Source organism: Neopsephotus bourkii, unplaced genomic scaffold, assembly GCF_033783945.1.
Source record: "Neopsephotus bourkii isolate Nb327-2 ecotype Australia unplaced genomic scaffold, CSIRO-AGI_Nbou_v1 NB_740, whole genome shotgun sequence".
Taxonomy (NCBI): domain Eukaryota; kingdom Metazoa; phylum Chordata; class Aves; order Psittaciformes; family Psittacidae; genus Neopsephotus; species Neopsephotus bourkii.
In genome coordinates, this window is record NW_026901238.1 from 2,717,673 (window position 1) to 2,732,544 (window position 14,872).

Genomic DNA, 14,872 nt, shown 5'->3' on the forward strand with positions numbered 1-14,872 from the left:
CATCAGCTCCTTAATAACCATTTGCTAAATTTCAGTGAAACCACTTGGGAGCAATGTCAGAGAAGAGTGAAATTTTGGAAAGCTATATTAATTTTGTAGTGGAGCAGCAAATGTATTTTTCATCTTAGTATTGTTGATTTACTTTCTATTCTAGAAATAAATGGAAGAAAACTTGAAAAGGGTAGGGAACATTCAGTAGGGCTTGAGGAATTAATGTTAAATCATGAAACAGGAAAGGAAAGCTAAAGACACCAGAAAAACACTACACTTCCTGACAGCAGGAGTAACTCCTCCCCAAAGGATGAAGTCTTGCTTTTCTCCATAAAGTAAGGAGCAAATACAGGGTTGCTCTGCTCCTCCTTCTCCTTCTAGTTCACCATAATACAAATCTTCCCAGGGAAAAGGCTCTACAAGGAACCAGAAAGGGCCAGGAAGTGTCATGAGGCTTCTCCTATTCATCTTTCTGGGAGGAAAGGGCACCTTTTTCCAGACTTGGAGCTAGAACTGGTTAAAGAAGATGATGATGATCAAAATCAGTTGTACCAGGAATCATTTGAAAACAGGCTCAGAAGTATTATGTGGACTCTGTTCCTCCAGGTAAGCCCCTGAAAAAGCAGAAATGGGAGAAAGTGGGAAGGAAGGAGAGTTAGTCCAAAAGTTGATGCAAGTCTCATATTTGATTTAAGTGGAAAGTTTTAATGCAAAGACTGATGAAGTAATAAGTCTTTCCAGCAGGTCTTCACATATCTGAAGCCTTAATGTATGCATGTTTGTATTTCCTGTTATCCTTTCTGCCACTGAAGATCAGAAGATATGTTGAACTGCAGTCCTTCTCTTACAAAGATTTTGAGCTGTAATAGCTGCTTGATTGTAAATCTCAGAATGGAGAGCTGCACAGTTTACTTTAACAGCAGTGAGCAGTAAATACATCACCCTTAATGCCTTTCATCATGCTAGAAAGCTAATCCTGAGCCAAAGCAGATCCTGGTTAATGTTTACTGGGATGCAAATAAATGAACATGCCATAGATAAGTCGGATGTCTAAGAAGTCCTTGTCTCAAAAGGAAAGACAAACCCTCTTACGAGGCTTGATGCTTTTAAGCCAGTTAAGACTCATTTTAGGATTATCACATAAATTATTAAATATAGTAGGTAGCATTTAGAAATACATCAGAAACTACAAGAAAACTTTGCACGTGGCAAGTGACTATAATGTGACTGTGCTTTATAATAGTTTCCAAATTAAGGGTCGGGTAGAAAGGCATTTTCATTTGTTAAGGCTATGTTAAAGGACTGAATCTTGAGACATAAATGTCCAACTGATGCTGTATGTTGAATTCAAAGTAAGATTGATGTAATTATGCATCTGTCAGTCTGTTGAATCATGAGAATGTAAAGATTGTAATACATTGATTTCCCAAGGGCCAAGAAACTGAAAGCTACTCTGTCTTCTGCCTAATGCCTAGGAAAGGAAAGTCAGCGAGGAGGTCTTGAACAGGATCTTCTTGAAACCATAATTTCCAGCATAACAGCAATTTTCTTTCTTCCTTCTCTTTTAATAGATGTCCTCCATATTGAACTGTGTTATTCTGAAATGAATAAATGTTTTTTTTAGTTCTAGAGGCTAGGATGTTGCTTTTTACCACCCTTATCCCAAGTGTCTAGCTGTGTACAGGTACAGTAGAAGATACTCAATAACTGCATTTTGCTTTCCGCTTGTATAATTTGTTCCACATCTCTTTCAAAGCCACCTGAGGGAGCAGGAAACTGAATAGACTTGTCATGGAAGACAGATCTGTTCCACTAGCTGTCAGCTGGACTGTGTTTTACTGTTACATCCACCCTCTTATGTGGGTAAAGTCTCTCAGGCACTGCATAAAGGCCCTCACATTCTGCTTTTCTTCAGCCTACTGGCCTGTCTGAAGGCATTGTGAAATGCTAGTTAACATCCTCTTCCCTAGCATGGAAAAGGGCTAGAAGGTATTTGATCAGAGGAGGCCATAGCTATCCCAAAAACTTTGCTGTTTCCTGAAATACCCTGAGAGACTTTCCATAGCTCTGATGGACAGCTTTGGAAGTCTCCCAAGCTCAATAACTGGCTGAGTCCTCAGGGTTAAAACTACTTCTATTCTGACTTAAATGACAAGTCTAGTTTCTGCCTCAAAGGATCTGCAAGCTGGAGAAAGACTTATTCTAATAGATCTATATACCACCGTAGGAGAAAAGAAATTGTAAGGTAAGGCAAAATATATTTCCCTCCTTCTCAGATACTGTTTTGTAGTACCTAGGGGAATCACAAATACCTGTCAGGGGTATTGAAAGCCATTGAAGATATTGTCACAACCTAAAGCAGAGAAATTCTTATATTCTCCCCCCCTCGTTTTATGTTTCTAAGGCACTTATTTCCTTCATCCTAAAACACAGGCAGATATGCAAGTGTATTGACCTCCCATTGTTCTTATTGATACATTTTATTGTGGCAAATGCTAAAGGGTCACAGAACCTTGTTGCTAGTAGTAACTCTGAGAAAAGGCTTGCCTTCTGGAAAAGAGAAAAAACACAGATGTGACAAACTTTTTGTGGGATGTCATGTACACAGTACAGTACCTATTAGAATATTCCAAGGAATAAGTGACCAAGCAGAAGGATGCATGGTTCTGGTCAGAATGCAAAGAAAAATAATGAGAGGAAACTACCCGAGTGTTTATACCCTCTGCAATTACCTACTGTGAAGTCTATGGATGAAAATTGGAATACGTTTGCAGGAACTGAATTTCACATAGCTCTTCACTATTAAACTACTATTAAAAGCTAAAATTGGCCCCATCGTGCCATTGCATGGCTGTAAATATTCCTGTCAGGTACTTTCCTGAGTTGCATGTTTTTTTTGAGGAGAAATGCTTTTTATCTGCCACAAAATACAGTGTTGTTTAAGGCACATGGGTACAGTTTTCTTCAAAATACTATTACTTTTCTGTAATACTCTGTCCTGGGAAGGCCTTGCTGAAATACTTTGCTCATTGTTTGCTTAATATAACACAACTGGGATTTTATTTATTTTATTTTTTAGCAAACTAGGATGAATGATTTGCATTGCCTGAATTTAGACACTTGGACTTGGTCTGGAAGGTAGGTTTCTCTCTATAGCATTTAAAGTTGAATGTAACAGATTGAAACATATTGTTAAATAGTTCCACTGCTAATTTTGTATCTTTTCCAAGAGGAGAATGGGAGTTTGGGGACTATTTTAACAGCTGTTATATTGTGATTTCAATTTAATTTAATTTTATAGTGGTTACTAAGCTTTTTCTGTTCCACACCAAAGCGTTGATGATACTGTTTTAAGCACAGCATGTAGTGATTTGACATCCTAATTTTCAAGACCGGTACATTTATCCATATGGAATTTTGATGTCTTTTTGAATACTGTTTTTAGTGTCTATATTTGGCTGGTTATGGTACAGACTGTGGAAAGATCTCACCCCATCTAAGATAAGCATCTTAATGATTTCTTAAAAAATCAAGAAAAAGCATGACCATACTTCAATTTTAAACTAAATTAGGTATTAGGATACTTCCTAAGACTTGTTTGTTTGCATATAGCATATATGGTGGCACCTACTACGTGTGTAGAATCAGTTCATATATTGCTAGGTGATAAACCAGGAGATAAATGGATGGATGATAATCACTGTTCTGTTCCTATTCTCAAGGTAACCTAACTAATTTCATAAAAGACCATGAAATACACCTTTCCTGAGTACTGGTCCTCTGTATATATGGTGGCACCTACTACGTGTGTAGAATCAGTGCATATATTGCTAGATGATAAACCAGGAGATAAATGGATGGATGATAATCACTGTTCTGTACCTATTCTCAAGGTGACCTAACTAATTTCATAAAAGACCATGAATTACACCTTTCCAGTACTGGTCCTGCTCCAGGGCTTTATGTACTTCATATACCTGTGATGGACAACATTAATCACCTGTGACTGCTGATCTGATCCTACACCAAGTGGGTTCTCTGACCTGAGAGTAAAGCAAAGAAGTAGACATAATCATAGAACGGTTTGGGTTGGAAGGGACCTTAAAGATCATCTAGTTCGAACCCCCTTGCCATGGGCAGGGACACCTTCCACTAGACCAGGTTGTTCAAAGCCCTGTCCAGCCTGGCCTTGAACACTGCCAAGGATGGGGCACCCGCAGCATCTCTGGGCAACCTCTTCCAGTGCCTTACCACCCTCACAGGGGAGAACTTCTGCCCGATATCTAAGTCTCCCCTCTGCCAGTTAAAGCCATTCCCCCTTGTCCTGTCCCTAGAGGCCCTTGAAGAAAGCCCCTCTCCAGCTTTCTTGTCAGCCCCTTTAGGTACTGGAAGGCTTCTCTAAGGTCTGCCAGAGCCTTCTCTTCTCCAGGCTCGACAAGCCCAGCTCTCTCAGCCTGTCTCCAAATGAGAGGTGCTCCAGCCCTCTGAGCATCTTTGTGGCCTTCTCTGGACTTGCTCCAACAGGTGCACATCCTTCCTATGTTGGGGGCTGAGAGCTGGATGCAGTACTCTAGGTGAGGTCTCACAGAAGTGGAGTAGAGGGGGAGAATCCCCTTCCTTGACCTGCTCTTCACACTTCTTTTGGTACAGCCCAGGATATAGTTGGCTTTCTGGGCTGCAAGTGCACAATTCTTCATCTATTCCTTTGTGCTGCTGATGGGAGCACCACAAAGAAGTCCTACAGTGTCCTTTCAAAGATCTGTTAATACTTATGGGTGACTAATCAGTTTAATTCCTCCTTTTCATTGCTGGTTGTTTTAAAATTAACAGTGCTCTTTGTAAATGATAGCACTGTCTCTCTTAGACTGTGAACTATACCTCTGAGTGGATTGATTATTCAGATAATTGCTTTAGTTGCTTACTTTTTGTTGTTGCATGAGCAGTTGCTGGTTTTTTACTTTTTATTGCTCTTCAAAAGGAAACCTGGGACAGTTGAGTGAGAAGTCAGCGAGAGGAATTTCAAGCCCTGAAGGAGGGATGTCCAATCTCTGTCTTCAGCCAACGTTCCCTTTTGTTTGGCATTTGAAAACTAATATTAAAGTTTTTAAAAAGTGTTTTCTGGTCTTGACTTAACACCAGGCTGATTTTTCATACATATACACACGCATCCTTAGACTAAAGATGGTAACAGTAAATGCAGCATAAATTCCTAAAACCTAAGATTGTTCCAGTATCTATATTGTGATCCAAGAATAGCTCACAAGACTTATCCATGATTCAGTATAGACTTCGATCAGTATAAATTCAGTAGCCTACTATCCAGCCATTCTATAGCACCTCTGCAAAGAGTCCTTGAGACACTGAAAAAATACAGCAAAGAAGTGCTTGCTGAGACCAATATAGTTATGTATTGGGAATGTAAAATAAAGAAAAATCACTCTATGTCCTTTGAGTACCAACAATAGTTTTGAATAGTTCTACTCAGACAATCCCTTTGCAGCTGAAAACTGCTTATAAAAAGCTCTAGTGTCATTCCAGTATTTTACATATGGGGAAATTCCTTCAGATGTGTTTGCTGTTAGGGTAAGTATTTTCTCCTTCAGGTGTTTCTTGCAAGGAACCTTTCCTTTCTTATGCTATGGCTTTAGACTCCTTTCTACTGAAAATTCCGATGCAATAATGAATTAAAAAGTGGGCAAGATGCAGTCTTTCTTATCTTGGTATCAGAATTATCTCAGCCATTCTGCAGCTGCAGAGAGAGTGCCTTTGACTGCCCACATGAATTATCACTAAACAAGACCTGAGGATTTAATGCAGATTAAAAACTTTGCCTTCTGAATGCTGTTGACCATGGCAAAGTAACTGCAGTTGTTTAAAGTTTTGTAAAATACAGATATTCCAGCAAGGAGGACTTGATCTGTACAGTCCTACATTCAAATTCATTTACTGGACATGTGAGAGAAAAATTCAACTACAATAATGATTTTATTTAAAGACCCATGGCTTCTCATTAACCAATTATGTCAAGGTTTTGTTTTGGTTTGTTTTTTCCTTACTCTGTGCAGGTTTCTTGAGAAATTGCATAATATTAACCTACTAATCCAGGAATACCTTCGAGCATGACACTGCAATATTTATTTGCCACTACCCAGAAGTTACTTTGCCTTCCCTGAGCTCTACTGATTTGTTATTCAAAACATTCAATATCATATTTGTTACCATTATAATTTTTTGTATCAGTAGTGTGAAAGACTGAAATGTTATCACCCATCCATACCTGGTACATATTTTTCTAAATATCAAAGCTGGTTGTATCTCAACACAGTCTGCCCCTTTACCAATTTTAGAAGCATCTTATACAAGACTTGTGCAAAGCAGGCACTCAAACAGTGTGGCTTGGCTTCAACTTCAGAGCCAAATTTAGGACAGTTTCACAATCACAGTTTAATTAGCTATGACTTTTCAGTCTTCGCTTCCAGATGGAGAACTGTTTAGCAGTCACCAACAGTGAAATTCCTCTAACTGAACTGTGGATGCTTCTATTACTCACTCTAGGCTTCCTCTGCGCTCAGTTAAGAGAAACAGGTACTTCTTGAGCACAAAGACAACTACTGCTAAGTCAGATGTAAAATAAATCAAGAGTTCTGCTTTTGAAGGACCTGTTTCTCTTCACTGGTTATAAAGGAAATACAGATGACTGTCTGCACTGTCCATATTGTAGATTGAATACACATCTGTGTGTATTACACTGACTTTAGCAATGAGGAGGTATAAAAAAACTAACTGGTTCTTTGAGATACAGGCCACGTGGTTTGAACATTCCTTTCTTACCTGCTCTGGACTGTCTCCCACTAAAATTATAACACTGCAAGACAGCTTACAGGTGTTTGTACGTGTTTTTTCCACCAGCTTTCCAAAATGAGGGGATACTGGGTACGCAGTGACCTAGATTCTTTGTGTGTAACTTTATATACTTTACAATAGGAGTTGCCTCTTTGCATAGTATCGAGATACTATGTGAGCTGATGCCCTCTGGAGGTCCTTCTTATATGCTGCCTGTGTTCAGATCTTCCTGAGGCAGAAGAACACTTAGGTGTTTAAACTTAGGTGTACAGCTGAATGCTGTGAATTCAGGCTACCCGTTATAGGTAATCCATTATGTTCAGGTTCTTTTCTGCTCAGATTCTCATCTTGAGCATACTTAACTGTGTAGCTAAAATGAAACAAAAATCAAATCTATGTTTTTGTAAGATGAGCAAATTTCTTGAATAATAAACCTACATCTGTTTTGTACTTATGAATTCCACTTTTTACTAAAATTTATCTCAAAGTTTGTGTGACTCTCTGTTGTGTTAAAAAGGCACAGTGTTTGAAGAGGTAGCAGCTTTTGGATAGAAGGTAAAGACGCAGTCCTTACATCATTTAAGATAATTTTCCTCTGAGAAGAGAGACTGTAGCCCTCAGGATTCATTAAATTTTATCTCAAATAACTGAGTCTGTTTACCTTCAATACTGTGCAGTTTATTTGAATATGTAGTTCATCCTTTGCTGTCCTAAGTGGTTTTAGTTGTACATTAAGTAGTGGTTTTAGTAATCTTAAGAAAATAATCAAAATAACAGTGCTTTTGTCCTTGCATTGGTACGTACATAACTCATGGTTCAGAGAACAGTTACTACAGAAAATTGCTGTATTTAGATTTGAACATTGCTCTTCTCAAGAGTAAATTCGGATTGCTTAAGTGTGTTTTTTTTCACAGGGAAAATATCCAGGCTTGTTCTATGACAAAATAAGTTAACTGTTAAATTTTCTGGCAGGTTAATTTTCAGCATTCTTTGAATATTTGTTCTTGTTTATTTGTTTTACCAAGAATTAGTATCAGCGGAGAGAAACCAAAAGATCGGTCCTGGCACACGTTGACTGCTATAGGAGATGACAGACTTTTTCTTTTTGGTGGACTAAGTTCTGATGATGTTCCTTTAAGTAAGTAATTTAGAGATTATGTTTCTATGCTACACTTAAGTACTAACCTGATGTAGTGTGTGCATTTTCTGTCTTTGTCAAACTACTTCAACCTAAATCTTGTTACAGGATTTTCATGTCACTGAGTATTTCTCTGGCTGTTTTATTATTTTTATAGACATACGTTGTGTATTACAATGAGAACATAAGGTAATAAATCCTCAAACTGTCTTGTCATCTAAAAGAATAAAGGCAAGAGTCTCACATATTTTGATATGGACAAGGGGTAACTTGTATCAATAGCAGTTACAGGGAGAAGACACAATAATGTCAACATAATGTAGATTTTTGGATGAATAACAAATCACAGCTACAAAATATTAAATAGGAAGTAGAACAGTTTTATACTGAATTGCTTTTCTAGAAAAGGCTTCTTTTTATGAAGAAATGTGAAATTGGTGAAAATAGTTTTGAGTGTCAAAGATATATTCCAGTGAGAGGGGGTGATTTTCTCAATATATCAAGAGAAAAAAAGTGTATTTTAATTCCAGATTTCCATGCTTTCTGTGGTTGAGTGGTTAAATTACACGCTGAAAAGATGATAGTTAATGTAGTGATGATGTCACTGTTATCTTAATATAATGTGCTCTTAGAACACAGAGCTTTTTGTATAAATACAAAAGGTAATACTTTGTCCCAGGAAAAGAATGTTAATGTATGTTCTTACATTGTAGGTGATGGCTGGATTCACAGCGTTACAACAAATGGATGGAAACAACTTACCCATTTGCCTAAGAGTAGGCCTAGGTATACAAAAATAGATGTTTGCTGAAATATATGCATTTTTAAAAATGAAGTAATTTTAAATTATCAAACAGTATTTTTAAGCTATATTATAAAAATGTTTTAGAAAATTAGTGCAGCTTGCTTTACTAACTTATGTTCCTTCCTATCTGATACAACGTTATTACTTTCTGTGTTTGTTACAGTCGATGTTTACTTGAACTAAAAGATTTTTTTAATTTTCTTTTATGATGAGGGATCTGGGTGTCCAACTAATCTGATGTTCTATACCCAAATCATTTTTATACAAGAATATGTAACCACATAACTTTGAGGAATTAATAACCTACGTGAATAATAGAGGCTGATTAATGTTGATACATTATTAGAAACATGGGGGAGACAACCATGAAAATGTTGATGCACCTTTCAGGGTTCAAAGGTATTACAAAATAACTAGTTGTTTGTTTGTGGTTGGTTGTTTTTTTGCCCTGAGCAGGAGCACCCAATTATGATTACAGGTTTGCAAAACTGAATTTAGTACTAAACGGCACATTAAGTGACCACTGTGGAGTTTTATAATTTTTCAAGGTCTTAACTGCCAACCAGAATGACCAAGCCCTAGAATGTGTGTTGCCAGTATGAACCATAATACTGTCTCTTCCAGGTGCTGTGCCTCTTCCCTCTCTAGTTTAAGACTACTATTAATTCTTTTTGACTAAAGAAAGCAAATTTCATGTTGAAGCTGCCATTGACAATAGAGGCTTGCTCTGTCAGAGCACAGACTATTTTGTAACACAGTGTTTAAAGCATTCTCTGTATTTATAAAATAAATACTATTGAATTGATTTGCTGTAGATAGTAAATACTCAGTTTTTCATGGAGTTCACTGTGCACATTCACCAGGTACTCTCAGCACAATTTTATAAAAACTTCTTTTAGTATAGTGTACAGTTGTGGTTTGGCATTTGCATGCTGCCTGCCTTATGTTCTGCTTTTATATTACTGAATTACCTTTACCTCAATTAATTTTTTCCCTGTTTTATCTTATTCTAGGCTGTCTTTTAAATATAACAGCACTGTTAAACCAAGTTTTCTGCTTTCTTATATTTCAGACTCTTTCAAGCCCAAATAAACATATATCTTAGTTTCACTGAATATTTTCTGTCTTTTTACAATTAGGGAAGTGATAGATGAAGGGATTAATGACTGCATTAAATAAGAAAGTGCATCATTAGCACTCAAGGATCATACCTTTCCTTGTGTTCAGTTTTTTATATGGATGGTCTTGTAAAAGTTAACTGCTGAAGTGGATTTGTGTGATTATTTTTACTAGTGCATCATGAAAAGGATCAGGAAGGGCCTGAATGTGCTTTTTCTGCAGGCAGCAGCTCAGGGAGCTGCAGCTCAGCTTTTGCTCTGCAGTTAAGCTGGAATAACCTCTGGCAGTAGGGCTGGATGTTGGGAACCTGTGACTCTTGAACCCCAGGTGGTTTTCAGGCAATTCAAGGGCAGATCCCATGCTAGGCTGCAAACTGGAACTGTCACTTGGCTGTTCTGGCAGAGAGGCTATTGAACAGGCCACCTTCCTTGCTGCAGCAGAAGCACCAAAGAGGGGTCCTGAGGTTGACACCACTAGATTTACTGGGGACTGTACTGCACACGCAGCCTAGACTCTCCAAAGGGAAGAGAACTTTTGGATGACATGCCGACAAGAGTCTCAGAACTTCCTCAAGTCCAAACGTGTCCTGTGATTCTCCACCACCTCAGGGTTTTGGTATGCACTTCGTAGTAGGCTGAGGAGAGTTGCATTTCCTTGACCTAATTGTTTATTGAAGTAAATAACCTCCCTCTCCTTTTTGAAAAAATAAAAATTTTAAAAGTACTTAAAACATTTCTCAGGAAGTCCTGGAAACATGTATAGAAGAGGCCATACCAAAAGCCTCTCTCTCTATTGAGCCAGTTTGAGTGTGAAGTACTTACTTATACCATAATGGTATCCCTATACTTACACAGGATTTCTGCAGCTGAAAAGGTTTAGGTCAGTTCTATCACTCATATGACTTTACAACAGGATGTAAAATGCACTGACAATAATACATGTATGTGTACTTCTTTTGTATATTTCTGTTGTTTTATAGCAATGAACAGTATGTCATACATGGGTTAGTGTATTTTCCTGATGCTTATTCAAAATTGAGTCCCTCCTCAAGTTCTGTAAAGGTCAATTTCCTTCAACTTTCATTTTTAGTAACTTCTAAAAAATTGTCTTTCAGGTTATAGATCTGTGATTCTGTATTGGTAGAAAATATTTTCTTTTCCTTTCTGTCCATTAATTGTGCTTCAGCTAACATTTTGCATGCCAGGTTAAAATACAGAGCAAATTGTATGTTTAACTTAGATTCCCAGTGATTTCATTACAGTGTAATTCTGCTATTACAGTTAGAAGAGCTGTGTAAAAAGGTTACATCAGTTCAGCATCTGTATAATTAACATGTTTTGTTAGAATGTTTAGGTGCTAAGTTAGAGTAGCTGTGAGAGGACAGATGTCAGTCTAGAAAAAGCCCCAGGTTGCAAGCTAGGATGTCAACAGAGTCAAGGCAGGAAAAGCTTCCCAGTGTTCTTCGGTGACGAAATCCAGGCCAGAGATTTTGTAATGCAGATAAGGCAGAGACAGATCTATCTACAGGTATGAGGAAGAGAAAAGGTGGGATACAGTTTAGCCTAAGGAAGATGGCGAATAATTACTGATATGAATGGAGTAAGAAAATGAAAATGTTTACTTCTGTGTGAAAGTTCTACTGGTGCATATTACTGCGGTTAAGTAGATTTAAAGGGCCAGAGCTCTGTGGTGATAATCATCTTGTGATACTTCAGTAGTGATATGCCAGTAGAAAAATTACAGATTTTGATTTGCTAATAATAAAAAGTGAATCTAGTAAGGTGTAGCTGCTGAAGTAGCAGAACCTTTGTTAAAGCAAGATTATTCAAGTCACCTGTGGGTTTGGTTTTGTTTGGGGTTTTTTTAATACCATGTGCTTTTATATGCACAACACAATTTACATGTGGGCATGATGTAAGTAATTGGCACAGTAAATGATCCCCAGGAAACTTTGGGGGAATCTTAAAACTTGAAACAGGATAACCCATATTCTGAGGTTCTCATCCTAATGTTTGGGTTAAGAGTCAGTACTGAAACCCTCCCAGTCTTATAGCCATTAACAACTGTAGTTATGAAATAAAGAACTAGTGGAAAATCTTAAAAGAAAAAGGACAACAAAAGCTGTACTTGGCAAAAGCTTGTTTTGTATAGTTATTTTGTTTTCTAAAAATTTTCCACTGTAACATTTTCTTGAAGTAGTGATAAATAACACAAAGTATATGTAACTATACGTATCAGAAGAGTCAAATACAGACAAAAATATTGGTCTGTAAGAAATGTAATAAAATTCCTCAAAAATCTCATCAGATGGATAGCCATATTGTTCTCTCATATTCCTAAAAAAATTAGTAACATTATACTATACGGTATTATTTTTTACCTCTGAAGAGGTAAATACTGTGCAATACAGGCTTTGTCTTGGTTCCCTAAGAAGTTAGAATTCCATTATTGTGCTCAGCACATGCATGACTGCCTCTTCTGCCCATATACATTTTGAATCAATTTACACTTTCAGGGCTATTTGACAAAGGAGTGGGAACCTCAGAGATATTGAATCCCACCACACAGTGAAAATGAATGGCCAAACAGAAGACAGTGACTCTCATAATTGCTTACTCTACTCAGCACTTACTCTCCATTCTTCCATAAGAAGAATGAAGGCCAATAAAGAACAGGTTTTGTTTCTGCAGGCTCACAGAGCAGCTTGTAAAATCTATTACTTAAGCACTCAGCCAGAAGAATCTTAAAATTTTAAGTAATGGAATCATAGGATTTTAAAAAAAGTCACCTTTCCATTTTAGTTAAAAGGAACCTGTATCGTTATAGCAAGTGTCTTTTCAAAAGCAACTTAAGTGTGAAGAATGGAGGACAGTCTATGTGCGGTGAAGAGGTTAACATACAAGTAAATTTAATGCTTCTCCAAAACCCTTAAAAGCATTTACTTTTAACATTTGTTTTGCTGACAACACACAACTGCTTGTCATTTGGTCACCAGTTCTATTTCTGATTTTATTTCTAGATTGTGGCATACAGCCTGCCTTGGAAAAGAAGGAGAAGTGATGGTGTTTGGTGGAAGCAAAGATGACTTGCATTTCATGGATACAGTCAGTAAAACAAATAATGAAATCCTATCACTATGATTATAAAAATGTATATAAAACAATAATACTGGTGATGATATGGGGTTCATTGGTACATGATGGTGAGAGATATGACTTCAGGTGTTCTTGGAAAGTAATCTAGGAGGTGGTTTTTTTCTTGCTTTTGTTAGGCTCATAAAAAGGAATTTATTCAGATTATTTATAAATAATTATTTATATAATTTTAAATTATGCATGTGGTCGTAAATGTTACATTAATGTAGAAAACAGCAATGTTTGAGATAAGCCATTCCTCATTTTAATGGTTCTTTTTTCCTTTGCTCAGGGTCACTGCAGTGACTTACTGATATTTCAGACTCAACCTTACTCGCTTCTCAGGTGAGTTGAGGCCATTGGCACATGGAATTGTGTAATCGTTACGGCACGGTGCTTCTACACGCGGGTTTTAACTGTGTAATCCTACATACATAAAATATGAAATTAGCTTAGTAGTATTTGAAACATGCCACATAAAGCGATCCATAGCAGATTAAATACTGGTGCATTATATTCTCCTGCACATGCAGGCACAACATGTGTAGCACGCATGGTAAGCTTTTACTATACGTTACTTTTTTGTTTTTAGGCTGTAGACAATTAACTTAAATCTAATTTTTTTCCCTTTTTTTTTTTGTTTTCCTTCTTCAGGTTGTGTCTTGACTGCATTGGTAAAAACGCAACTTTCCTAAAGAACCAAATACCATACTTGCCATCCAAACTTCTGCAGCAAGTGCTGAAAAAAATAACCTTCTGGGCTGCAGTTAACCATCGGCAAGAGAAAAAAGCTGAGACTGAGAGACAGAGTCAACTCAGCACCACATGAACACTGGCAACAGAACTGTTGAACACTTGGGTTTATTTATGGCATACAGCAGGGTCTTTTGTTGGTGAACTTTACTAAAACTACAGAACAACTGTATGTTAAGCTGAGTTTCTAAGTGAAGTTTGAGAACAAAGCAATCCTTTTTATGGAAATCTCGTTCATTTTATGCATTATAGGAACCCGATAAAACTTCGTTTGTATATATAGTTAACTTATGCTGTCATGTTCTTAATGAGACAGTCCGTACAACTTGTTCTTTTTGAAGGAGACATGACACAAAATGTTTTCAGTTGGATAAAATAAGGCTTAAGTCTAAAACTTTATGACAGTGTTATTGCATCAGCCTTTCTGAAGAGATAAAGTTTGTTGAACACAGTCCCTTTGGAAGATACAGTTGTCAGGCTTGAAAAAGGTAACTGATTTCCTACCACCACCAAACTGCATTGTTCGATTCCACCCAACTCTGTTATATGACCATCCAGTCAAATGGTGGAGCCAGACATCTTGCTCCAAGTAGAAAATCAGTTAAGTTTAAACTGTGGAACTTGAAGGAAAAGCTGCAACGTGCAGAATCACCTGTCACATAGGAAAACCTACATGCAGTTTGTAACATGGTTTTACTCTTTCTGTAATTGAGTCATTTTTTAAACAGGTTGTATATTGTATTTTGGATGTGTAAAGTTTCTATTTCATTCTTGTTTAAAAAATGCTTATTTATTGTTTAAAAAGAGCATATGTATTACTTGCTATTTTTGTTTCAACTATTTAGTTAATAGGAGCACAATCATTAAAATTTTCTAGAGAGTTGAACCAGGATCAATTTTGTTTTGTGTTTGATGTTTTTACAGCCTGTAGTGAGGAGGGGGTTTTTGAAACAAATTTGTAAAGGGGAGTGTTGGGACTGGGTATTGTAGCACAGCTGTAATTTTATATGTGCTGAACTGTGGTATTCGTTCGGTGACTTACTTCAACAGAGGATTTATCGCTCGGTTAATTTCTCTTGACAAAGCACT

General features: G+C 37.1%; 1 protein-coding gene and 1 long non-coding RNA gene across 4 annotated transcripts in view; one reads left to right on the forward strand and one right to left on the reverse strand.

The window, feature by feature from the left end:
• KLHDC1 (kelch domain containing 1) overlaps positions 1–14,675 on the forward strand; it is a 31,256-nt gene extending 16,581 nt beyond the window's left edge. The window contains exons 8-14 of one of the 3 annotated variants that reach the window (XR_009725616.1): positions 373–597; positions 3,071–3,129; positions 7,860–7,972; positions 8,686–8,758; positions 11,241–11,423; positions 12,916–13,000; positions 13,323–13,343. Coding sequence is in view for 2 of the 3 variants with exons in the window: in XM_061354595.1 (XP_061210579.1) it covers positions 373–597; positions 3,071–3,129; positions 7,860–7,972; positions 8,686–8,758; positions 12,916–13,000; positions 13,323–13,375; positions 13,685–13,859 (783 nt within the window). In the remaining variant the exon portion in view is untranslated. Of the gene's footprint in view, positions 1–372; positions 598–3,070; positions 3,130–7,859; positions 7,973–8,685; positions 8,759–11,240; positions 11,424–12,915; positions 13,001–13,322; positions 13,376–13,684 lie in introns of those variants that run through there. The other 2 variants (XM_061354595.1, XM_061354596.1) reach the window with 2 other exon arrangements.
• Positions 4,064–4,794, reverse strand: LOC133212798 (uncharacterized). The gene is made up of 2 exons (XR_009725614.1): positions 4,679–4,794; positions 4,064–4,626 (listed from the first exon to the last, which is right to left on the reverse strand). It is a non-coding gene; the product is annotated as an uncharacterized LOC133212798 (long non-coding RNA).
• Positions 14,676–14,872: the final 197 nt, after the last annotated feature.